General features: G+C 38.7%; 1 protein-coding gene across 2 annotated transcripts in view; it reads right to left on the bottom strand.

The window, feature by feature from the left end:
- The window catches only part of VWF (von Willebrand factor), a 103,579-nt gene that overhangs the window by 57,295 nt on the left and 19,180 nt on the right, over positions 1-27,104 (bottom strand). For both annotated transcript variants that reach the window (XM_015871491.2, XM_015871484.2), the window contains exons 7-19: positions 24,761-24,977; positions 23,007-23,129; positions 21,837-21,948; positions 19,983-20,029; positions 18,002-18,138; positions 16,560-16,698; positions 15,878-15,978; positions 14,232-14,427; positions 13,236-13,451; positions 5,763-6,003; positions 4,534-4,628; positions 4,137-4,297; positions 2,199-2,302 (exon numbers count right to left, since the gene is read on the bottom strand). In XM_015871491.2, the coding sequence (XP_015726977.1) occupies positions 2,199-2,302; positions 4,137-4,297; positions 4,534-4,628; positions 5,763-6,003; positions 13,236-13,451; positions 14,232-14,427; positions 15,878-15,978; positions 16,560-16,698; positions 18,002-18,138; positions 19,983-20,029; positions 21,837-21,948; positions 23,007-23,129; positions 24,761-24,977 (1,889 nt within the window). The remainder of the gene's footprint in view (positions 1-2,198; positions 2,303-4,136; positions 4,298-4,533; positions 4,629-5,762; positions 6,004-13,235; positions 13,452-14,231; positions 14,428-15,877; positions 15,979-16,559; positions 16,699-18,001; positions 18,139-19,982; positions 20,030-21,836; positions 21,949-23,006; positions 23,130-24,760; positions 24,978-27,104) is intronic.

The following is a 27,104-nucleotide window of genomic DNA, read 5'->3' on the forward strand; positions in this document are numbered from 1 at the left end:
AAAAAAAAGAAAAGAAAAGTAAGATCTGAGCTCCAAATTGCAGACTTAATTCTCAGAGCAATAGTAAATTCCTATATCACTTTCTAAATGACATTTGACATGATATTTGCTGAGAACTATCATGAAGCTTTTTGAAGTCATACAGTACAAACAGCTCTACTGTCCTTTATTTAAATAAATTTATTTTCCAGTTTTATTTCTGGATTCAAGAAAAATACCTGAAATAAGATGAAGGTCTTATCAACAAGGAAAGCACAATTTCTAACATTTTCTTCGTGTTCAAATCGAAAATATATATATGTATATCTTTAAGAAGAAATTTCAGTTACAATATCACAGCCAGAAACAAAAGGAAAGTTAGGAGAATGAAACAAGGGTATTAATATTTTAAGATTGAAGATTTTATGAATGACTGAAAATAAATGGCTGTGCATGGTTAATGTAATGAAATGCAAATATCAAAACAATGAGAAAAAGTTTCACCCCTTAGTTTTTCAATAAAATTATTATTGCATCTGTTTTTTAGCTGAGTCACTTTTGCCCACTTGCAGTGTAGGCATGTAGTAGTATGTTTATCTGCACACAGATTTCAACTTCTCCTCCATCTTCTCCAGGTCTAAGTGTACTATATGACTTCTAGTATAATACATAGCTTTAAAGAAAAAAGAAGAAAGAAACAAACAAAACACTGGAAAGGAACTATTTCTATATAAAACCATGAAAACTTGTATCTGAATCTAACCGGTTATGATCAGCCCCACTAACTCAAAAACACAGCATTTGAAACTGTTGTTGAAACAAATGACTCTAATGGTGCTGGCTCTCTGATCCAGCTCCACACATTTGTACAATGGATAATAGAAACATGGTTACTAGAGATGCCACAGAGCTGGATGCATGTATTTGGAGAAAATGTTTGTGAGCAACTGAAAATCAAAGAGAACACTGTTTCCATGCCACTGGTGGCTAGATGCTGTGTACCTAATACTACTGGGATATCTTGAAGCTCTACATAAGGTGGTATGTCTTTTCACAAGTATGCATGGAAGGCAAAAACACTTCTCAAAAACAGTGAGTGTGCAGTCCAGGCAGAAGTCAAAAGATGTCCAGTAGGCAAATAAAGTATATCTTTCCTGAGGCTCCGCTTAACCATTTACATCTCTAACGTTTACCTGAAGAGTTTCTGTCATATTATAGCTAGCATATCAATACCTTCCTGCTGATAAATTCTTCTGGCTAAAAAGGGCTGATTTGTAGGATTTCATGGAAAGCATGGCAAAAGAGCTTAACAACAAAATGCAGCCTCCATTCCTCCCACTACAGAGGAGCTCCTGTATTGATTACTGATTGATTGATTACTGATTGATTTGCTGCAAGATGAGAAAGCAAATCCGCTACCTACTGCCTTTAGAGGGCCTACACAGGTATATTGGCCACTTATTTGTAAAACACCACATGCACCTTGGCAGATGTGACACTGATCTTTATGCCACGTGGAAAAGGAAAATGTTGGACTGTGTAACACATATTATTGCACTACATATCCTGTCTCCATACAAAATTGAACAAGTAAGGAAACAACTACATATGCATACATTTTACATATATGTTGTTCTGAAAGTAATGCATCATTTTTATTTCCACTGAAAATATCGTAGATATAAAAAACACAATAACATTTTGATAGAGCAAATTCTCAGCTTCAAAATGGCATTTTTCAGCAGTAACTATCATTTGGTATGTATTTTTGCTAGCACTGAACAAGAGCCTGCATGCCATGCTTAGAAAAATTTACATAGCTGTCAGGAAAGTGACTTGTCTTTTACATCACTGTTGCCTCTGTGGATACACTCTGCTCACTACTTTCTTGTATTAGTATCCACTGTTTGGACTCCATAAACATTTAGCAAGTATCGATGGATATCAACAGGTGCAGGTTTTTCCACTTTCAGTGACACCCCTTTGCTTTATACACACTTCCATGTAAGAAGTCATTTTGTAAGACTGCTTCTTTGCTGCCATCTGCAAAACGGCAACAGAATGTAATGGAAGGTTCAAGTTCTACTGCCTTACCACCCACAACCACTTCTGACATCACAGAACAGCATAATAAAATAGAAGACACTACTTTCAGAGCAACTTCCATATTTAGAAATATATTAGGTGTTCTGCAGAAAAACATGGTTCCATCGACTCACCAGGTGTTGCAGTCCTTAGTCACTGTCTCTCCCTTAGCATATTCTCTTCCATTGTGAAAACACGGGCATCTCTCAGGAGTAATACATTTGTTCTCATGTCGCACCTAAACAAAACATAATCTATTAGCATGCAGACCTAGCAGTATATACCAGGACTCAGAATAGTAAGCACAAGAAAATGTAGATAAAGATTTTTAAAAAATAAATTTAAAAAAAAAAAAAGAGGAAGATAGAGGATTTCTATTTTTATTTATTTATATATATTTATATGTATATATTATTTATATATATATATTTTACATTAACATAAGTAGAAATAAGAATATGTAAAATCACTGCCTTGTTTCACCACTTAAACACCAGCATAAACTATAAACTGCTGAAGGAAAAAATTAGAGTACAATGAAAATTTCAACTTTACCAGAAATAGGATGTGGAGCAAGTTAAGATTTTGTGATCACAGATAGCCTGTTCCCCTCAAAAGCCCACCTTCCTCTAAAATCTGTAGCAGTCATTCCATTTGTTTCAAATGCACCTCGCTACCCAGAAGACCAGATAACTAAAATAACTATGATTCCATTCAAAATATTATGACACCCTCGTAGGCTCTGTTTCAGAGAAATATGGTGTTATATTCCAGTATTTGCTTTTTCAGTTTAGGACTAAGGATAAACTAGGGATTAGTTTATCTCTGTATAACAACAAATCATATATTTTGCTTACCACAAATTAAAAAAAAAGAAAAAAAAAGAAAAAAAAAAAAAAGGGTTTAGTCCACTCCTGGTCAGGTTTGTTCTACTTTTAACTCTCCTTCCATTCTGAAGGCATTCAGTTTTAGAGAACATAAAATGAAGACTGTCTTTATTATTTTTTTTTAATTTTTTTTACTTCAATGTGGTTCTGCAAGACTAGGGAGATGTTTTGCTCTGGCTTCTTGAAATACTGAAATTGAGAGCACTTCCACTCCCTCCCTCTCATTCAAAAGTCACAAAATATCACCTTCTCAATTTAAATTCTTTCTCTAAAATCATTAAAATATTTTTGTTGTTTTTTTTTTTCTCCCATTAAAACTGAGCCAATGAGATCAACGTAGTCTAATACTTAATAAACTAGAATAACTCTGTCTTCTCCTACGGGGACCTAGAACCACCATAGGAAACTGCAAATAAAAAGGATTTCACATCCCAGAGACCATTCATTCACACGTACCTCTGTGGATTATGGTAGAAACAAATAGGAATACTTTTCTAGGTGATAGAGTTGGGGTTCTGCCTCAAACCTAATCTCCACAACAATGTGGGGGGAAAAAAAAGAAAAAAAAAAAACCAAAAAAAACAGGCCAAAGAAGACTAAATGTTTCATAGGGCATCTCTTCCAGGTGGTATTCAGGAAAAAGTAGCGTAGGTAGTCTGACTAAATGGCAACTGACACGGATCAAAGTAAAGGTATGAAACTGAATTCCCCCATCAGGAATCATTCATCAACACTTGCTGAATATTCATGCTCACCAAACAGCAAATGGGAGCACAGGTAGGCAGTGGGTGCTGTGTTTAAGCCATGGCAACAAAGACACCATGTCACCTCTGCAGGTGCAGATTTTTACAATTGTGGTTTGCAGGTTCTTGTTCACCACTGGTGAAAATGCATAGCTAACAGCAGTAAGCATGTTGAGAAATAGCTTTTTGTAGCTGAGAATTTGTTCTACAAAATAGAGTTATTGTGCTCTTAATATTTGTTGTAATTTCCATGGAATCAAATAAAAAGCATTAGCTCCAGAGCAACCTACATAGACACTTTAAACTAGCTGTAACTTCATTATCATTTGGAAATGACTCACAACCACACGTTTCCAAGCTGCAAGAAGACTCTGACAGGAAAGGATGATAGCAAGAAATCAAAGGTTGTCTGCTTCAATTTTGTGAAATTAAGCCTGCTTACCATCCCTTTTGGACACATGCATCCAGATATGCAGCCATGGCTGACACACTCCAGGTCAAAATTTTGGCAAGTCTTGGCGCACTCCAACCCTTCAGCTCTTGGGTTATTTTCGGGACAGATAAGTGTTACCATGGGTGGTCTGCACGTCAAGCTCCTTTTTACTTTAAAAATTAAGTTCACAGAAATTTCTTTTAGAACTCAAGTATTGTTGGCATAGTATTTTTCTGGAGGACATTAGACAATTAAGTCAGGATATAGAATAGAGCAACATGCAAACATTTGTATCCTGTAACAAAATACATACACACATACACACACATACACATGTTGTATTGCCAGAAGACCAAAGATGAAAAACAGGAGAAAAAACAGGAAATATTAATTGATGCATACTAACGTCTGGCAGAAGGCTTCTCATCAGCGAAAATATCTGGCGATAAGGCACCAGAAGCTTTACTTTTACTGCAGTGCATGAAACCATCTTCACAATAGCTAAGAAAAACAGAGTTTATTTTTAACAAAGTGACATCTGTTGTTTTTTTTCCAGCTTATGATGCTTTTTCTGGATGGGCCTAAAGGAAATCAGTGAGAGTAACAAAATTATACCTCTAATTTGGACTGATCTGCTGTTCTCCATCCAGTGAGCTTACCAACATTAAAGGCCAACCTTCTTTGAGATAATCGGTAATGCATTAGCATGGTAGCCCAGCCTTACTGTTGTCCCTGTCTCCCTGAATCCAATGCATAGTCCTATTCTTGCACAGGCATAATGCTGAACATAATTATAGTCAGGTTTTCTGTGGAAACAGGTAAAGTGCCTGCAATATTTGACTCCCTTTTGTTTTGACACTGTTCCCAAATCTAAGTGTGTCAATGAGCATGTATCAATTACATCCTGCAGGGGAATTGCCAGGTAAAAGCCTGAACCACTATGTGAGCACATGGGTGCCTGGAGCAGGGGGAGCCTAGGTACATACTTCCTCTCACTCCCCATCTCAGCAGCGCTTCCAGCCATGCTTCTGGGAGCACACATACTCAGAGTCTAAGTGGTTCCCCTCTCTCCACTCCCTTTCAGGTGCACCAGAGTTCAAACTGGTGAAGGCTGCATTCCTCAGCTCACCCTCTTTTCTGAACTGTTGCTGGGAGGGATGAGTTAATTCCTCTTTCTTTGTTATCTTGTTCTCTAACACCTGCATCTCAAATAAAGACTCTGCATTGCCTTTGTTTGCTTTACACATCCCCGCTCTCAGTGTACCACTAGCCAATTTAACAACGAGAAATGCAATTTAATATTTGTATCTTTGGTAGGTAATAAGGTTTTAACATTTATTAAATATATTGCAGTACACAAAAATGTAATTTTGAAAGCCTACAAAGTAGCCATTGTCAGTAAATTAACTCCAAATCAAACTGTCAGGAATTGCTCACAGAACAATTATTTTAAGTAAGCCACCATTAGAAATGATATGGAGAGATGCAACAGCAAAAATTATTAGTCGAGGGCAAAAAAACATGCTCTTTTAAGTTGCTTTCAGAGGAGATAATCAAACTGCAGAATTAAACCACTTAGTCAAACCATCCAAAAATTTCTGAGTCATGGCACGTAGCAATAAATCCTGTACTTACCACATAGTGTAATGATCTGAAAAGATATCCTCTGGCTGGAAGATCTCACCATCATAGTAACAAGAGCACTGGGACTTTGGTACACACTCCTCACTCTCATCTAGGTAGTGCCCAGGTGGGCAGTAGCAGCCTTCCATGCAGAATTCATCACAGTTCTCATCTGGGTAGGACAGAGATCGGCATGTCTGGTTGCACAGTGTCCCACATTGCTGGTAAATCTGGCCTTCAGGACAGGTCATTGCTGTTGAAAGATAAGTACATCAGGAAGATCAGGACTTGAACTAAAGGAAAAAAAATAACAAATTATAATAAAAAAAAAAAAAACAAAAAAAAAACCCACAAGTTAAATGGGATTGAAGCTACTAAATAAAATAAATGATAGAGTTTCTGAAAACCAAGGTTTTTACTCTGATCCACCAGGGAGATAAAAGAGAAAGTCTTATGACTTTCAGCCAGTTTTACCTTTCCCACCAGCCAGAAAACAGAACAGCAAAGTTTTCTGGAAACTGTAGTACTCACTTCTAAGACTCTCAGTGTGCTATGTCATATAATGATGTGGGATATCAATAGCAAATGTCATGAAACTATGACATTCCACCTGTTATTCCACATGAGTGCATAATAATTAACATGCATGCAAACAAACAATTATTAACACGCATTAAACATACACACACACACACACACATATATATATATATACATGGAATTACTGACTGCACTCCCCCAACATCAGATTCCCTTGTGGTACACACTGAACATCCCCATTTTTCTGCATCACCCACTAAGTGGAAACAGATCCCTGAGCAAACACAGTACCACAGAGAGTTTGGCCTTTCCAGAAGCTGGAAAGATCTGAATTGCTTTTCCCAACATGCTCTTTCCATGTACTACAGGGACCTCATCTCTCTCTACCGTATGTAGGGAGCTCGATTGGGCAAGACCATCACAACTGATAGATCCTTGAGTGTTGACCAGCCAGGTGGCTTCTACCAAATGCTTCTCCCAGTGCTTTAGTGTTCCACTATGTATTGCTTGCAACATAGTTTTTAAACAGCCCATTGTATCATTCAATTTCACCAGAAGCTGGAGCATGATAGGGGATACGATAAATCCACTCAATGCCCATGTATTTACAAGAAAGCCTTTAAAATGAGTCCTGTTATCTGACTCAGTTCTTTCTGGAGTGCCATGTTGCCACAGAACTTGTTTCTTGAGACCTAGTATGGTGTTTTGGGTGGTAGCATGGAATATTGTATATGTTTCAAGCCACCCACTCACCATCAAAAACACTAAGCATCATGGGTTTGTGGCAAAGTGATATAATCAGCCTGCCATGCCTCCCCACATTTCTACTTTTGCCATTGCCCATCCTCCCAGAAAGGTTTCATCCCCTTTTGCCTGTTTGATTGCTGCACACGTTTCACAATCATGAATAACCTGTGCAATAGCCTCAATAGGTAAGTCCACCTCTTGGTCTCTAGCCCACTTAAACGTTGTATCTCTTCCTTGATGGCCCAAGGTCTTAGTGGCCCACTGAGCTAGAAATAATTCATCCTTGTATTGCCAGTCTGAGTCTAGTTGAGCCACCTCAATTTGTGGATTCGATCTACCTGTTGGTTATTTTGTTGTTCTTCAGTAGTCTGACTCATGGGCACATGAGCATCTACATGACACACCCTCACAGCCGTATTCTCAATTTGCGCAGCAATGTTTTTCTACAGTTTAGCAGCCCAAGTAGATTTACTCCTTTGTTGGCCAGTTGTTTTGTTCCCACTGCTGTAACCACCCCCATAAGGCATTTGCCACCATCCATGAGTCAGTATAAAGCATTGGCCACCTTCTCCCATTCAGCAACATCTAAGGCCAGCTGGACTGCCTTTACCCCTTCAAATTGGCTCGATTCTCCTTTCCATTCAGTGGCCTCTGCAACTTGTTATGTAGGGCTCCACATAGCAGCTTTCCATCTGTGACGCTTCCCCATAATATACGATCCATCAGCAAACAGGCCATATTTATTTTCATTCTCTGGTAATTTGCTGTATGGTGGGACCTCTTTAGCACACTATTCCTCTTTTGCTGTTGATGTTCCGGGATTTTTACCTTTAGGCCAGTCCATGTACACTTCTAAGATTCTTGGATCAGTGGCGTAATCAATGCAATCCACTTGCTCCAAGAGTCATCAGTAGCATGATGGGTGGAGGGAACTTTTCCTTTTGAACATCCAGCTATGCACCAGCATTCAAAGTGCTAAAAGAAGGTATACCAACCTGCTTCTTCATTTTATCTAGTCTGTTACTTTTGAGATGGTTGAAATATAATCATGAGATTGGAGGTAACTGTTATTTGAAATTCTGAGGTGTAATAATCAGTTCAAATACTAGGAGTCTTCTCCATTGTTCCTCATATCTTTCAAACATTTCTGCTAGTGCACTGGCATATTTTTCTAGTGCTCTTTTTGTGAGTCTTTGACATACTCCTAACTCTCTGAGAATCACAGTCTTGGTATAGAGATCATTAGGAACAAACATGGGGTCATACAACATTTCCACTACAGCTATTTCCCTCAAATACTGGATACCTTTTTCAATAGTAGTCCATTTTTTTTCATCTCAGGCTCCAGATCATCTTTTAAAGAGTATTTTCCCTCTATGGAAAATAACACTCATTCACAGACAGCATCCAGTCATCTAATAATTCCCCTGTCTAAAGATGAGTTTTTAGCAGTGTTTCCTAGTTGGCAAGGTTCATTACCATCTAAAAACATTCTATTGGCCCTGATGTCCCAACACTGAAGCAACCAGGTGACTATAGTCTCATTTGGATACTGTGCAGACTTTCTTGAACCTAGGTTTTCAATCATTTTCAGAGGTCAGTAAGTAGTGGTAACAGTGACCATCTCTTCCTTCATGCTCTTAACTCCTTGCAGTTATTTCTGTTGTCTTTCTCAATAACAGTGGTTTTGGGGATGGCCCCACACCCTCTACTTCTTCCACTGCTGCTGCTTCTTTCCATTCTAGATGTAATGACATCCATTTCCATTTCTGTCCTTCCACAGGGGCAACTGACACTGATACTGGTGCCTCCTGTGATTGATTAGGTTGCACAATTTCAATGTTCTTTCTCCGTAGTTTGACTCTGAGGCTTCTCCTTTTGGCTAGAACCTCAGCTCGGAAATTCTCTCTTTTCGGAACAGTGTTATATAGAGCACGGTAAGCACAAGCCAAGCCCCAAATAAGTCATACCCCCTTAGATCTATCTAGGCTGCGCCATCCCTGACTCAAATACTGCTTAGTTTCTCGGGATCCCACAGGTGTTCAAGAGTTAAATCCCATGACATCAGAGGTCCCCTTACCTCTAAGATTCTTCATAAGCTCCTCCATATTCCTTGCCACTCAGTATTCTCCAGGTATGGGGAAGACTTCCTCCAGACAAAGTAAATGAAGAATACTTTCAGGGAGGTTGATAATTCATTTATCATTCCAAAAAACATACAGAAGTGAGGAGAACCTGGAAACCTGTTTAAACATTGCACTGTCTGTAAAATTAGCTACTCCCTCTGGGATATAACTCCTTCAATCACACTACATAGCACACAGGTACCAGGTACGTGTCTCCATCATTGCCCCAGTTGGTTTTACACACACACACACACACACACACACACACACATCCAAAACAGAAAGCAGCAAACTTAATACAGTAGATTCTAATAATTAAAGTTCTGAACATAATAGCTTCTAATCCTTTGAAAAGCACCTCTAAGATAAGGATGTTTCATAGCTTGCATGATGTCAAAAGTAAAAACTCAGTACGATGCCCAGAGTCCAGCAGTCCTACAGTCTAATCTATGAAGGTCAAAGCTAGCTAAAGCATCCTGCATCTCTAAGAAAATCTCTCTTCTGGTAATATTAAAAATTCAGTTACCTCTAGCTATGTGTCCATGACAGGTGGACAGCAGGCCCACCAGCCCAAAAACAGGGGGAGAAGGGGAAAGGGGACAAGAAGGGGAAAAACAAACAAACAAACAAAAAACTACCACAAATAGCAGCAATGATCTGAGAAGGAAAATTAATTTACTAATTATGTTCCTGCTATATTATGTTTATGTTACATTAACTGGGAATGAGGCTAATAAATCAAATAAATGAGAGTTTCTGAAAATGAAGATTAATACTCTGTTCCAATGAAGCAAAAACACAGATTATCATGACTTGCAGTCAGTTTTATCTTTCCCACTGACTGGAAAACAGAAACAGAATAGTAAAGTTTTCTGGGACCTGTAGACCTGTCTTGTCTTCTGAGACTGAGTGCACATTATGTGATGATGTAAAACACTGACAACAAAAATCATAAAACCATAAGATTGAATTACAGAGGCTTTCCTTGTTGTTAAGCCCAGTGCACTGCTTTATGTAAATGAGCAAAACCTTACAAAATGCAGAGGGAATAAGTTTTTGGACTTGACTGCAAGCCCTGCACTGTAATTCAACAACAAAATTTCATCCAGAATGAGAAACAGTTTCTATTCCATTTCTGTTATTATGTGCACATTCACACTTCTTTCTTTTCAGTACAGTCAAGAGTAACTTGGTCAAAATAATTAGAACATATATCTGTGCCTTTGTACTGCTACAACACTAAATCCTCACAACCCAGAAGCAGTCAGGATTGTTCCTGAAAATAGGTATGAATAACAAAGCCACTTAGTGATTGTGAAGGCAAACCTTATATTCTACAAGTTTTTGATTGTGAATTTAATTACCTGGAGACCTAGCTATGGCCCTCAAAACCATACTGGCTTCCTTATCTATAAAAGACTGACTCAGTTTTGAGAAGCATCTCTGCATACAACAGCATTGACACTAGGTGGCAGCTATAACAATGCATTTCGGAAGATGAGAGTAACAAGGTAATATTAACATGAGATTTTTGCAGGCCTCCAATTGACCAGGATTTACAAAGCCTGTTGTGTTTGTAGCCGTCTTCCTAAACAAACATAAGGTGATGAAATAATATATTCAGTGGAATGAAGAAGACAGCTGCAAATAGAAGCTAGCACATTTCTATTGCGCTAAACCCAAGATCAGGGGTTATACAGAAAGTTCTTCCTCTTGTCATCCCAGTAGAATGATTCAGTACCCTCTGCCCACTATTTCATGAGCACAAGTTGTTGGAAACTGCAGCAGCAATAGTAACAAAGGAAAAAACATAGCAAGGATACAGACTTGCAGTTTTACACAGCTGCTAGCAGAGCTGAACTAACACTAAGGAACACAAAAGTGAAACTAGCATGCTAACAAACATCGAATGCAATCAATATTCCTGTTTATTTACTGAAGATGGGAAATGTTGGTGCAACCATGCAAACTTCTGCTGAGGCACCTGAAGTCCCATGAGAATGTAAGCCCTACCTTGAGTATCCAATCCAGACCTTGAAATTATGGCCTATATATTCCTTCTACACATCACAAATGGATTGGCTCTATTGCTTATTCACAGAAGGCTGTAAAGGCAGGAGTCAGCTTCCTTCATAAACCAGTTCTGTCCAGACATTTCTCAAGAAACTGAATAGCAGTTCACCAGCACAGGAACAGAGCTGGTGTTCTACCCACCAGGCCATTAACACAAACTAAGCAAATCTGCACATTCACATCTTGAGTCCATTAACAGGGGACCATTCTCCTTCATAAGATAGAAGATGCCCGGGGCATCAGGATTATTTAATGGGGACTGATGGATCTGTAATCAGGGAAAACATCACTTGATGTGAACATAAAGCACCCTGTAATGCACAGAGAAAAGGAAGCACTGCTGCACTATTAAAGACTGTGAAAATCCACTTGTTCTATTGGAGAAAGAACAATGGTGCATTATTGCTGCTTTTTCTTTCTGCCTCCAGATATGCACATTTTAAAACTATTTTTATTACATTGCACTCCCACCTGCTGAACACTTACCTAAATTAGTTAAAATATGAAATCATGCAGCGCATAAATCCAATTTATTCTCACTTGCAGTAAAGTCTACCCAGCCTGCAGAAGCTGTAGCCACTAACCCTACAGATACATAACCTACGAAGGGGAACACCAGTGACCTCTTTCTCTCTCTCCCTCCAGCTTCTACATACCCTGTTTATAAATGTTTTTCCCACTCTCTCTTCAGGAAGAAGTAATAGAATAGAACCTGAAGACTGGCAGGCTTTTCACAAGACTACAAACTTTTCACAAAAAATTTTCATTTGCCCGTGACAATTCCCAAAAAAGAAAAGTTACTATGGAAAATGGAAAAAAATAAAAAAAAATTAAAAAAAAAATCATTTCACAAATGCTTATGGGGAAAAGTGTGTCCATGTCCAACAAAATTACATTACAATGGGTATTTGTCTTAAATACTATTCAAACAGAAAAGCAATAAATAAAAAATATATTCTGTTCCAGCTTGTTAGTAGTTTCATAACTAATCTTGCACTGGACTCATGATAGAACCATAGAATGTCTTGTGTAGGGAAGGATCTTAAAAACTGTCTAATTCCAATCCATTTAATATAATTCCAATTTATTCAATACCGCTAGGGATGGAGCACCACCAGCTTCTCTGGACAGCTTGTTCCAATCCCTCGCTATCATCTGAATAAATAATTTCCTTGTAGCATTTAAACTAAGTCTCCCCTCTTTTGGTTTAAAACCATTCCTTCTCCTGTCATTATCAGATCTTGTAAAAAGTAGTTTCTCTCCTATTTGGTCACAACAACCCCAGGCAACTCTGCCTTACAGATATGGCTTTCTGATCTTTTTTGATCTCCGTGAAAGCATCCTGTTGTTTCATTTCCCCAACTCTGAATTATTGTTTTATACTCTGCCAGCATCTCATCTTACAGGTTGTTAGCCTTTGAACCAGGATTGCCACTTACAAAAGGGTGGAATGCTGCAAATGATCTTCAGAGAAATTTAAAACTCAATTCTCTCTGACACTCATAGAAGAGAAACTTCCACACAAAGTGCCATAGTCAAAGCTCTTTTTAGTTGTGTTAAGTGATGACATTCACGAACTGTTAATCAAGGCTCAAGTTGTCATCTTGAGCCTGCTTCCAAATCATACTAGAATTCACGAGGGTGGTCAGCAAAATGACATTGACCAAGAAACTGCTGATGAAGCTTGCATGAAAATAAGATCTTAGACCTCTGCACTGGCAGCATGATAATCATTCTCCTAGGCAATTCTTCAAACACTGGGACAAGTGCCACAGTAGTTGCAGAATATCTGTTCTTGAAATACTCAAAATGTGTATAGACAAGGCCTCAGAAAATCTGCTGTAAACTTGCCTTGTTGTAAGCAGAAGGCTGTAGACATCCCATCTGTTTAAGAACATCTTCAATGATACACTTGTGTTCTATTTACCATTCAGTATTGCTAAGAAATTCTTTTGAGAAAAGGAAAAAAAAATAATAATTTTTAGAGTATTTTACTTACGGCAGAAATCAGGTGCTCTCCACCGGACCACAACATTCTTCCTAGCACAGGCTGTTGCATAATTAGTAATAGAGGAGCACAAACAATCCTTGCCACTGGAACAAGAGCAAACATCAAATTGGCAGTTCTTCACATAGGGTGTAGGACTGACTTCATGGTGACAAGGTTCAAAAACAGAAGATATCAGGACTGAGCACGATTCCTTAGCATATTTGGCTAAGGAGAAAAGAGAAAAATAACATGAAAACACCAATCAATCAGTGGCTTTAAAGAAAAAGAAACAGGAGAGCCACAGTAATTTTATTTTATTTATTTATTTATTTATTTTGCTTTCATAGGAAAAAAGCAACAAACAGAAAAAAACACAGAAGAATAAAATCAAATCAAGAAGGCATAGATACCTCACAGCTCATAGATCATGAGTTCAATTAAAAGAATAATGTTTCATTACTAAATGAATTTTATATTTGCAAAATTTAACCCACTAGGCTATACTACACTCTTGAATCAACAGTGGCTGCTCTGGTCTATGACAACAAAGTTTTCTGCATTCTTGCTTATCCCAGAAATCAGAGTTCAAATACCTGTCATGAGAAAATGTCTCTGAGAATACACCTGCTGTCCAAGCAGAACAGTTAGGCACTAAAGAGGGAAAGAGGGAGCCTGTTTGTTCAGATTTTATAAGTCAAGAGATCATGGAAAATGTATGATGTGTAAGGGCAGAGGGGTGAAGAGAAAAAGTGTTAAGCACTTGTGCAGCAGATGTAATGATCTAACACTATCACCCAAATTAAATGGCAGCGTGACCTCACATTACTGATTTTTGTTTTCAATTGTTAGAAAACAGTACGTTATTCATAAGAAACCTGCATCAACCAGTATTTGAGGTTCCCCCCACCTCCCCCACCTCTTTTTTTTTCCTCCTCTTCCATATAAGATGGAATATCACAGGTTGCTGAACAACAGCATGTGTTAATTTTGGAGGGAACTGAATACCTAAATGAGGATTGAGATTGCAGGGATCATTGTCTTGTTTTAACAAGTCTTGGCAGTCTGCATCGAGCTTCCAAGAGTTTCCAAAATCTTCCAGAAGAACTTCCACCAAACCAGAAGGAGTAAGAAAATCATCCCCTTGGTTACCATTGTAATTTCCACACAGGCCACACATCCTTTCAGTATATGCTAGAGATACCTAAGGAACGCAAATGTTAGCCCAGTCATCCTCCAGAATAGGTAATCACTGTAAGGCAAGATTTTCTAAGGAACATAACATATGCAGTTAACTAAGAAAACTCTAGAATACATCACACAGCACAATAAACATACATTGATTGCACTACATTATTCAACTGCTCATAAAAATGTTATATAATAATAGCTGCAGGACAAATTTTGAATACAAAACAAATTCAGATAGCAACTGAAGGTGAATGCAGAACCCTAATTACAAGAGGGCATTACGCTCAGCCGGGCTTGTTGTTAAGATTCTCCACACAGAGCATGAGGATGCAGGTCTGACAAGTCACCCCAACTGGCTTAGTTCCTGGGGATCAGTACACCAGGAAGAAACACCATAGGCAGACTGCAACTCTGAGGGAGCAAACAGGCCCTCAAAGACAATGTCTGTAGTCCTCAAGACTCTACCATTCTAAAGAAAAACAGACTCATGTAAGAGCTAGAGGATTATGAATGGATTGGCCAGGGAAGGGGATCGTAAAAATAGTTTGTCATTTACCTTCTTGCCAGATGCAAAGACAACCAGAGATCACTCTGGCTATGTAACCTGACCTCCTGCATAATCCATCAGACCTTGTTTCATTTGTTTAAGTTGCACTATGTCTTGGCATGGTGTTTCACAGGTTAAACATTCCAGCAATTCCAAAGTCACTGTGAGAGTGAGGTGTGTGTGTTGGCTGGCTAGCTATCAGGAGAACATTCCACAGTAAACAGCCTTCTTCCCCTCCCTCACAGACTCTTCTGCATTCTAACTTCCACAGCTAACAACAGACCAAAATATACACACTTGTATATAAAGCTTGTTACTTGATGTTTTCTGTTCTTTCAGCTCAACAGCTTCCCTTACATTTCATTTATTTTAAACCTGGGTTGAGAATTTCTATACTACTGCTGTCTGCAGCACAGACAAATCCTTGTAGTTAATCAAGACTGATCTTTAACACTCCTCATAGTAGAAGAAGCATGCAACATACGACATTAACATGCAACATATGAGCTAATTGACCTTTACTGGAAGTTGCCAATAACTATGTCCCTGGAGTCACATTTTTCCCTTATTATAAAGTCATATGAATCTATTGCTATAAGGCAGGAAAGTTAAATTCACTGAAAACAAAAAAATGCAGTTTGAAGGTCATCTGCTAAACAAAACACAAGTATTGCTTGTTAATAATGGCTGTCATTGCACAAAAAGGAGAGGGGAAAAAAGCCTGCTGTGGAATGAAAACGTTCTCTGGAATACAAAAGGACCTGTATATTGCTGAAGGAGTATAAAGGAGAATGGTATTTCTAGCATGCAATGAAAAGCACTTCCTCATTGCACAAAGAAAGACTCTCTATATGTTTGGGTGGGTTGAGAGAGATGGAGGGAAGGCAGAAATAAACAAGACAGAGTGAAAGAGTACCTTAACCAGCAGTTCACCACGGCCATCCCAGTCAATCTGCAAATCTTCCCCATAGGTAAGGCGAACTGAAGTCCTCATCATGCGCTGGATCCGAAGGGCACCTCAAGGCAACCACAAAGTATCAGTCAAGCCCAGATGCAACATTTCAGTCCATGGAACTGCTGAGGTTCTCTGAACAGGACAACAAAGGGAAGGAGCATACAAGCCTCCCAAATCAAGGAGCACCAGCTAGCCCCCCTTTCTATTTCCCAAGTTTTGTGTCTGGTTATCAGTTCACATGAATTCGTCCAAAACACCTGTTCAGGAGCCCTAGAGGAAGATATATGCACATTCTGAAAAAAATAAAATAAAAAAATCAGGTATCAATTGCAACATTTTGCTAGATAACTTGTGGGATTTCAAGCTTCTGGGTTAAAAAAAAATAATAATTAAAAAAAAGAACCAATGGCAGTTTTCAACATCACATCTTCCAAATCCAAATCCAAACCATCTTAGTCCTCCTAATTTTAGAACTGCTGACCCAAGAAAGAAGCTGGAATGACAAAACTTCTGGTACACAGAAATACAGAGGCTGCAAGTGGGAATCTGACGTGGAAAATACTTTCTGATTGAACTATGCCTAAAAAGACTAATAAAGGTGATTCCTTCAGTAGCTGACCAGTTACTCCTCCTGCATGCACACCTTGTAGCAAAGGAGTCTGTATGTCTTGTCCATTCAGTGAAATTCCTCCTCCATGTTTCATTTTTATGAGGCTGTTGTCCATATCTTTGATTCGGACAGAAGCAGAGCGAGTGCACACAGCATCAGGATCATCTGCACACTACAGAGAAGCAAAAATTTGCTTGTAACATCAAGATTTTGCTTTATTCATGACTTCACCCTGGCCTCCAGTTTTATTGATGGAGACTGCCTCCTATAGCTGGAGCCTCCTCAGACTGACCTATAGCCTTTCATCCATTACACAGTTAACCACCACATATGGGAGAGCTCTCTGTAGCTCCTATTCTGGCAAGTACTACATCTATTACTGGAATGCCAGGCCAAGAGTTGCTGTAGGGGCAGGAATGGCAGGTATTGCCACACAGAACCCATCATGCCACAAGACAGCCCTGCAGCTCACACTACCTAGACTGTCAGAGTATTTATTTCACTAGTGGCGGGTTATGCAGATGAGGAACAAGGCCCCAGCTTTCCTCCCTGGTTTCAAAAGGAGTTTCAGTGAAACCCATTTTGGGAGTTCCTAAACACAGATGACTTAAACATTATCAGAGCTCTCTGATACAAAGATACACACACAGATATGCACACATCCATCACATCCCAATTCCACTGTGGCCTGCAGCCCCACTGCTGCTCATGCTTCCCATACCTCTATCCTCTTCTCCTGCATGGTGACCCAATACTCCCTTCACTTGCATAAATTCTCTGACTCAGCCACACCCCTGCTTGCCCACAGATCCTCTGGTCTGTCCTTTCTGGCAGTTCAAGACCTACAGTCTGCAGGCCATTTTACCTCATCTGACACATCTTACAGGCAGGCATTGTATCGCTGTGACAGGCTGCACAGGTCTCCTTCCCTCCCTATCCTGGTCAGGATGCCCTTCCTGCCTTAGTCCAGTCATCTCCACTCACTGACCTTCAGCTGTCTTGCCTTTCTCTCTTCTCTCGAGGGAGACACTTGAGAAATGACACTAGATCAGCAACAGGAATGACCTAGTAGCATGACCAAATGAAAAGTAACCCACATAACTGTTCATCCAGTGCACTCTACTTAGTGTCTGTAGAAACTTGATTTCCACAGGCACTAGTGAGCAGCAACCTCCAGAGTGCTCAGGAAAGGGCACAGACTCTTCTACTTGTCCTTGCTTAGTTGACAGAGGAAGAGGAGGCTGATCCTCCATATTGCATTATGAATTTAAATCTCCTGGTAGGCTCCTGGGAATGATAGTGCGAAAAGGTGAAGTGTTTATTAACCAAGGAGAAAAACTACATCTGCCATTTAAACTACTTCTTTTGAAAATTACTTTTGTTGTGCTGTGCATATGCAATTCCTGTTGTAATCCCACAGCCCTTCCTGCTCACTCAAGAGTGTGCACGCAGGCATGAGCCAAAGCTGTTGTTACCTGGATAGTCTCGATGATAACAGAAAATGAGTTTTCCACACAGTCTTTGGCAAATAAGTACTGGCAAATCCCACTGAAGGTGAAGTGCTTGTTGTCAAAGCTTTTGAAATGAGATTGGCCAGTGATGGAGCACTCCCCTAGGAAAATACACAGAACAGTTAATGACCCCAGTGCTGGATGCAAGCCAGATCCTATCCATGTCACAGAAGAGGAACAGAAGCTGGATGGCTGCACAAGCCAACATCTTCTAAAGGCCATAGAGTATGTAGACAAGATGCTTATCTCGCCATTTATTCCTGTAAGTCATTACTAGTAGCAACAATAGCGCCAACAAAATCAGGGAAATATGGCATCAGTCACACTCTGGAACTGAGATCCTGTTCGTGGAAAATCCTGTGTAATGCTCCAAAGGGTACTTATAATAATACCAGAGGACAGCTTAGCTCCCTGTTCTGAAATAAATTTGATTCTTCTGTAGCATGTGAGTGTGGCCCTGGAAAGTCAGCACAGTTTCTCAGGGTTTCTTCCAGCTAGGTGGCATACAAATTATACTACTTTAAGTAAACTAGTTTATTGAACTAATGGCTTTAATCTAATTGAAACTTTGCTTAAAGTATTTTAGTTTGAACCCAACATGTATCTGAACGGCCGATTCACTTTAAAAAAAAAATTTGATTGCTACATAAGATGGGTAAATAAGACAACAGAGTGACAGTGATAACCCTAGGGTAGCTAACTCCATGAGGAAACTGGGATTCCCCAGTATCACTAGTGTGCTGCTCTGCACTGGACCACACGGCCCCTTAAACTGATTCAGGGGTTTGCAATATCTCTAACCAGAACACTTGAAGAACATTTTTACTTAGTCCAGTGTGTCACATCTGCACTCAAAGACTGGACAAGCAGAGTACAGGAGCTTTCATAGAGTTAAGGATGTAAATCTGCCACAACAGTCTGCTGCAGCCCTGCTTTTCACAGAGATGCCTCATTCTCAGTACTTTTTACACAGTTGTGTCCTTACAAACCAAGACCCTTGTCGCTGTCACTCAATGCTTTTTGAGCACTGCAGTAAAATTTTATGAATGTGTCTTCTTCAAAATAGCTTCCTTTACACAGCCCAAAATAAAAGTGTTGATTCCTTTGCTGGCCTACCTTAAAAACAAATAACCTAATCTACCATAACATTATTAATGTAAAAAATATCTTATCACAACAAAGAACTGGAAGACAATTGCAGTTGGAGGTCTTCCAAGGGCAGAATTTATGCAAATCTTTATTCTGATAACCTTAGATAAGGTTATAAGGATATAAGATAAGCTTAGATAACCTTAGTTAACTAACTAGTAGAAAGCTAAAAAGAAATCCATACTTACAAAAATCTACAACTAAAGTACTTAATGAATAATACAGAAATTTGATGTTCCCACAACTGCTACAAATAGAAGCTACCTAAACATTTCAGAATCTTAACATATTTTGGTTAGCTGTGGCTCTTCATTTCCAAGACAGCAGAATTTAGGCATCACTACTGGGTAGTGTAGTAACCTGATATGCCACAGTCTCTACAAACACATAGGAAAAAGCCCTCAAACAAATTATTTTCCATGAATATTACTCAGAGATATTTCTACTGCAAACAAGGTGGAAAGAAGTTCAGGTGCAAGGCCTGTATTGGCTATCGGCTGACAGGAACAGGGAAAAAAAATAAAAAAAAAAATAAGAAGAAGAAAAAAAAAAGGAGAAAAAGAGGAAAAGAGCTGTTTTTTTCCACCAAACAGAAATATTCAATTCTACACATGCAGTACATCTGCTTAGTCTCAAAAAGAGAACTGAAAATACGAACTCCATTGCATTGGAACAAGCAGGTAAGAGCAAAGACAAAGTCACCCTTTATGTGGAAAAAAATATAGGTGGGATGTAAGTGGAAAGGATGTGGATAATGTTTACTTGCTAAAACCTAAAAACTGTAGGATCAACATACCTGGGCATTCCCCATTACTGCAGATCCAGATGCCACGTCGACAAATGCTACAAAACAGAGTTACCAGTTATGCAGTAATATGTATTTTTTTTTTTTTTCCACAAATAATTGAAATACAGACCAGTATGGTAATGTATATGGTATGTAGTATGTATATGGAAATTAGACCAGTCTCAAGCATCCTTTCCATCTGCCATAATCTTGTTTCTTAATATAATGTATCAATTCCCCTGATCTCTTCTACCATCTTTTGACAGCAACAGCTGGTAATCTGAACTGAAATATTTACAAAACCTAAGTAGCTTAACTTTTTCCCCCCATAGCTCTACATATAATAGAGTTTTCATATTCTCATATGGAATGAGTTTTAAAACCAATTCTCAAGCTATGTCAACTGATGTGACTGAATCACAAAGGGAAAAGTACTTAGACCTCCAGAAATTTTATCTACAACACCCAATTCAGAGTGAAACTCAAAAGCTAGGTCAAGGTGGCTCAGAACCCCTGTGAGTTTAGAAATCGCTAGGATGAGATCCCATGGACCTTCAGGGCAGCTGTCCCAGTTCTGTACCATCTGCTTTCTGCAAATGAAGACCTTTATCACTTTGACTGCACACTGTTTAGTTAAGCTTTCTTCAATCAGTTGCCCTTTTTGTGCAGGCTACGAGAACATCTGTCTGTTTTAATGACTTTGGGTGGTGAGTGGCACTAAGCCACCCCCCAGAGGAGCTATTAGTAACCAGCAACAGGCACTCACAGACACTGAGATTGCTGTCATTCTTGGGTCTCTGAGACAACAAGCCTAGCAGCCCCAGAATCTCAAAATAAATAAACAAATTAATTAATTAATTAATTAAAATAAAATAAAATTGGGTTCTGATTTATGCTTCTCTTTTTATTCCTTTAATTATTCCATACCTTGAAAAGCAGTTGTAATGAGTGAATTTACTTAGGATGGTGAACACAAAGCTGATAGGACAACAACTTTGTCAATTCTGAATAACAGGAAACATTTTCTAACAGTACAATCTATTAGGCAGCATTAACCTCTCAAGAATACAATAGGTGAACAACATGGCTACCCTCAAATCTGCAGACAACTCCAGAGAAAGAAAGATAGTATGCTAATGTTATTATTATGGTTCATATTCTGTGACACATGGTGCTGATAAACTACACATAGACAGTATTTCTTCTGAATATGATGGCCTCAGACTGGGTTCTTCTTTGGTCTAGCTGTAAATATCTGAGCACAGTGTTGTCTGAACCCCATTCACAAACATGTTCACACTTACACATACGAGATCAGAAATATATTATTCACTTCCCTTCCTTTCTTTAGGCAGCTAGGCTTCCCCTTCAGACTTGTATTCACAATTGAATGAAAAATTATGAGCTACACAGCTGGGAAAATCCAGCTTTGCAAGAGGTTTCAAGGACATGCCTGAGCTAGCACGTCTTTGAAAGAAACCAGTCTTAGAGGTTAAATAAAGGAAGTCAAAACAAAGACACCACCATTGACACCAACTAGACATGGGAGCCTGCCAGTCTGTCTTATCCACAGGAAACAGATAGTTCTCTACTATTTGAAGTATGACCCTTACATTGTTATATGAGAACACATATCCCTCAAAAAGCAGGGCTGATTTTGTATTTGTGAACAGCCCATTTCTAAGAAGGAGATGACATTTCCAATAAGAGATCTTTTATTGGCTCTATGTCAATAAAAATAAATATTGGGGAAAAAAAGTCATCATCACATATAGACAGACCCTAATAATCTAAAACAGTCAACAAATATGTGTCCAGTACACCAGAACAATAGCAACCACTTCAAAACAACACTGAATTTACCATGAGTTACAGTCCTGAAAGATGGTGAAGCCAGGGGGATAATGTCTTCCAGAGTGGATGCAAGAACAGTCAGAGCTTTCAACACAGCGCTCACCATCAAGGAGCTTCCCCTCTGGATCCATCAGATAACAGCACATATGTACACACAACACACACAGGGACACAAATAAAAACAGGATTAGATTTTCTACTTCTTTATATATTCTGGCAAGACTTCAAAATATTATCATTTGTAATTAGTCACGAGCAGCAATTAAAAAGAATGCGGCTTGCCAAAATGCCTTGTGGGGGCAGATATCTACTTTCCTTACAGTGTTGCCTCTCCCACAGACACAGATGTGCAAAATGGTATGTTTCTAATGCTCCCAAAGAAGCTCTGTGTTCAGCCAGTCCATGAGTTTAAAACAAATACTGGAACACACAGCAAACATGGGGAACATGATCAAGTATGACCTGAGTTGATATAGGAACTTAATTGAAAAAATACATGTTCCGGATTATATACATACATACATCAAGTGCAAAGGATAAAGACTAGAGCTAACAGACCTGTCAATAGGTAGTGTCCAGACAGGTTTCATGTTTGTTATGAAAGGACAGAAGAAGAAAAAAAACAAAGTAGGGAACAAAGGAGCCAAGTTGAACAACAACAACAACAACAAAATCTATCAGGAGAAGTAAGCAACAAAATAAGATCCTTTGCCTATTCCCTGCCAAATTCCCGTGCACCTGTTCAGGTCCTGCCATGGAGTGACATCTTTAAACTTCCAATACACAAGAGTTAAGAAATGCATAGCAAGTTCTATATGTGATGTTTTTAATGAAACACATTCAGTATGTTCTATTCTTTTTCCTTCCTCTAATTTCCAGAGAAAAGCAGTTCAGAAGAAATCTAGACATTGCAGTTGCTCACCAAGAATGAAAAGCAATCTCAGAGGTTTATATAGTGCTGATGTTTGTGTGACATTATAGTTTGGCCTTAAAAAATGGCCCTTTGATGTAGGATTCAGGCAGTATAGGAACTGGCGTACTTAAGGTCTTGGTCCCAGAAAAGAAAAGTGTTTCTGATTTCAGGAACACTTAAGAGAAGACATAGCTTTCTTCCTTCTAACAAAGTATGTAGTAGCACTGCCAAACATTTCCCTGTAGGCAACTCAGTAAATAAATTACCAGGGCAGCTACAGCCATCAATGCATTGTCCGTGACACACTTCATTGATATTCAGACTCTGGCAGGTTTTAGCACAAGAAGACAGACATGCCTTATACTCCATGCCAACTGGACATCTTGGCCCTGAAATAATGAAAGAAAAATTAGAACTGAAAATTCCTCAACACTAAAAAAGTCACATATATGTACATGTAATTATGAATTTATTTTTTAAACACAGAAAGCTCAGTTTTCAACTAGCTGCAACATCATCAAACATTAGGTCATTTAGTAAATATTTAGAAAAAAAATGACAGTAGCCTATAGAGCAAAACAAGATAACAGCAATGCCTTCAAAGGGATACAAGCACTATAGAGTAATAACAGGTAATAGAACAGAAAACAAGTTCATCCCTCTCCACAGCAAGTGACAGCTCAAGAGGAGGATGATCCCTACGGAGAGGGATGCCACTCTCTTGGTTACTACCCCTTAAATGAGAGAGAGGAAGGGTAGAACCAAGAAAAATTAAACACAGGAAGGAGTTTCACAAAAATACCTAGGAAATTTGGACAGACAAACATGCCTGCTTTACTCTAATGCAGTGAAAATCACAGCAATAACAGGAGAGCAGAAGGCTGCAGCAACTGAGGAACTGCTCAAATGCAACAGCTATAGGCACATAGATAGATAGATAGATAGATAGATAGATAGATAGATAGATAGATAGATAGATAGATAAAAGCTGCCTACTTTCAGAACACCTCAGGTACACAGGGATCTCCAGTAAGATACTTTTGCCTCCACTGCCAACCCTTAAACAAAGTCAGAACTCGAAATAGTGATTAAGCAAGTGGTAGGAAGGCAGGGTCAATCCAGGAGAGTTCAGGTGCATACAATACACCTGAGTGACTGGAAGGGGTGGAGCCAGGATCCATCCCTTCCCAGACTTCATTTAAGGTTTGGCAGTGGAGTTAAGGCTATCTCATCTAAAGATTTCTGCTTACTTAAGAGTCTTACAGGTCTTCAGAAGGTAAGCAGTTTCCTTTTCTTATTTCTGAGTGGATCCTTATTCACTGCGGCCTGGGTCTTTTCTGTTTTTTGCTACACTGGATACATACTCTACACACTTTGGTAGAGTATGTATCTATATTAATTCCAGCATATTAGTAGCCAAGATGATTCTTCCTCTATAAAATCATCTTATTCAATTTTAAGTACTTCCTTCTTTGCAAAATCCTAGTAGAGATGCAATCAAGACCTCAGAATACTGAGTTAATAAATGCAATGTTTCAAGATCCAATCAGGATCTCTAACCTAGGGAAAAAAATATCATCTAAACAAGTCAACATCTTAATTCTGAAGTTTTAGGTAAATCAAAGATAAAAACGATTGCCTTTACTAAATAGTGGAGAGTGCATTTCATTATGATACTAACAAGGTCACATATATGAACTACATGTAAAATAAAACATCCTAGATGTTGTAATTAATGTGATTGAATAAACCATTAGGAAGCTTAGGATCTTCTTTGTATGTGGTCCAAACAATCCTTTCTTAGGAAAGACTTTTAGTAAAGGTGCATGATTAGGAGCTGGAATGGAGAGCAAGAAAGGGCACTTCAAATAAACTGAAGTGATAGGCACTTCATAGTTTAATCTGCCTTCTGTAATCAATACCCTAAGAAAGCATCAGCATTAACTACAACACATAAATCTTCAAGATAGCCATGATCTCCATAGGGGTAAGTAGCTTGGGAACAATCCTGTGAACTTACTGCATGAGGTCTCTTCAGGCCACCCATCCAAAATCACTCCTTCATGAGCACAGTTCCTTGCATAATCAAGAAAGACTGAGCAGTGACAATTCATGCTGTAGGTACAGGAACAGATGTCTTTTTCACACAGATGGATATATGGCTCTGGATCCACTAAATGATGGCACCGTGCAAAGATCAAAGATGTTCTTAGCAGCTCACAGGTTTCCATGACATCCTGCATGGAAGTGAGAAGCAAGGAGGCAAAGGGAACAAAATAATTTAATTACCATCTTTGTAAGAAGAAAAAAAAAAAAAACTTTTTCCAAACACTTTGTCACCACTGTTGTTAAATAATAATGTCGAGGTTACTATTTAATTTATTTATTAATTAATTTATTTATTTATTTATGTTCATGCCATAGTCAATAGCTAATCATTGTCATATCTATATATATATATGGAGGTACATTAACACAGAAACTAATACAAAATAGTCACATGTAAGAGATGCTTTTGTGTGAAGCATCTCTTATGTCAGTTGGCCAGTCACCAAATGCAGGAAAGCAAGGAACTGCTTACTATCCAGTGAAGAACCACATGGTGTCTAGAGTACCAGGAAGAGATGCATAACAATGGAGAGGAACTTTACAGTAGGGTACTTTAGAAGTAAAATGAACAGATTGTATTTCAGAAAATGTGGAACAGAGGAAGTTTCAGATAGAAAGATCAACTCTGACTGGGATCTGAGGAATTAAATTTGTTTTCCATTTCTGGCTTCACGATTCTGTCACTCCTGCTGGCTTGTCCAATATATGACAGGTCAATCCAAAACACATAAACGGCTGGAAAATAACCCTGTGGTTATTTTTATATATATCCTTATACTTAAGGAGGAAAACAATTTTTTTTCCTGCTTTACTAGCAAGTTAAACTGTATGCTGACAGTTCGTGCAAGGACAGGTCTGCATGGTGGGATGGGGAGAAGTGTACTGAGACTTGTTCTTTCAGATAGCAGCAAGCTAAGCTGTGAATTAGCTGTAGGCAAAACACAGCCTAAGAATTCACTTTGTTCTGAGACGGAGATTCTCAGGTAGACCTTCCCTTATGTTTACATTATGTCATTGTTTATTAAGTCTTAAGTCTTCACTGCAGATTTCTGGAAGGATGAAAATGTGCTCAAAAAAGTAGGATAGTTATTTCTGAAACAACCCTGACACAAACAGTTGAAGCTTAACTTTCTACTCAGTGTTCATGAGCTTTCTTCATCAATGTTTTATATAAGCAGTTATAGCCATACCGTATATTTCATGTCTATTATGAAAACGGGGGTAGATTAGGTTTTTAAGTTCATTGATTTGCAGTAATGACACACTACTCTTGAATGCCTAAACAAGTACTTGAGGTGAGAGCATGTAAAAGTTTCTGTGCTATGACTGTGTTTATGACCCATTACTAATAATTTATAAAACCTTTTTCTCCCTATAGTGTTATTCACTCTTGTTCAGTGACATACCCAATGACTGATCTCTAACTGATTGTCAAGAAAACAAGTTAATGTTCTTATTAAATGCAAGGTTTTCTTGCTGTTCAATTTGCTTCAGATATTCAACTCCATAAAAGGAATTATAGCTGCAATTTTCCTGTCTTCTAGACATCTCAGCTATATGTTGCAACAAATTAATGGACATGTCTTACTCTGCAAATTATGTGTATTTTCAATCCTTTCCTTAAAACTTAATGTTGAATTTGAACTAGCAGAGCTCCTTGTTCTTTAGTTAGGGGACAGTACACATGTGAAGCTAATGGAGCAGTTTCACCCACTGCTGTAGTGTTGCTGCTTACAGGAGCTGCTTTGCACAGGAGGGAAAAAAATCCATCCTGAAATAGTGCTTAGGATATAGAGAAGAATGAGAGTAAAACTACTGTATATTATAATATATACAAGTAAATCTGTTTACATCCTTTACTACTCCATCAGTTCCTAAGTGTTTCTTTAAATGGCTTGGCAGTGTCCACGCACTGGCAAGTCCTACTAGCCACAAGCTCACTGACTTTCTTTGTTCTCTCCTCCCACCACACAGAATTGTAGGTGGTATTTCACACATTCTTATAATTTCTGCACTGAAACAACTTGTCTTTCACTTTCACTACTGCTGAAATGCACCAGACACCCACTCATTATGCAATAGCTATTGTTTGGTAGAACAGGAGAAGGACAAAGACTGTGAAGGAGATGAAATATCCCAGAGACCCACAGCTGGGAAAACCAGCATCTCCAGCAGACTTCCATACAGCCAAGTACAATCAGAATTTCTACCAATAACCTATCTGGGAGCTGATTCTCCACATGCATAAGACTTTT

This window comes from Coturnix japonica, chromosome 1 (genome assembly GCF_001577835.2).
Source record: "Coturnix japonica isolate 7356 chromosome 1, Coturnix japonica 2.1, whole genome shotgun sequence".
Lineage (NCBI taxonomy): Eukaryota > Metazoa > Chordata > Aves > Galliformes > Phasianidae > Coturnix > Coturnix japonica.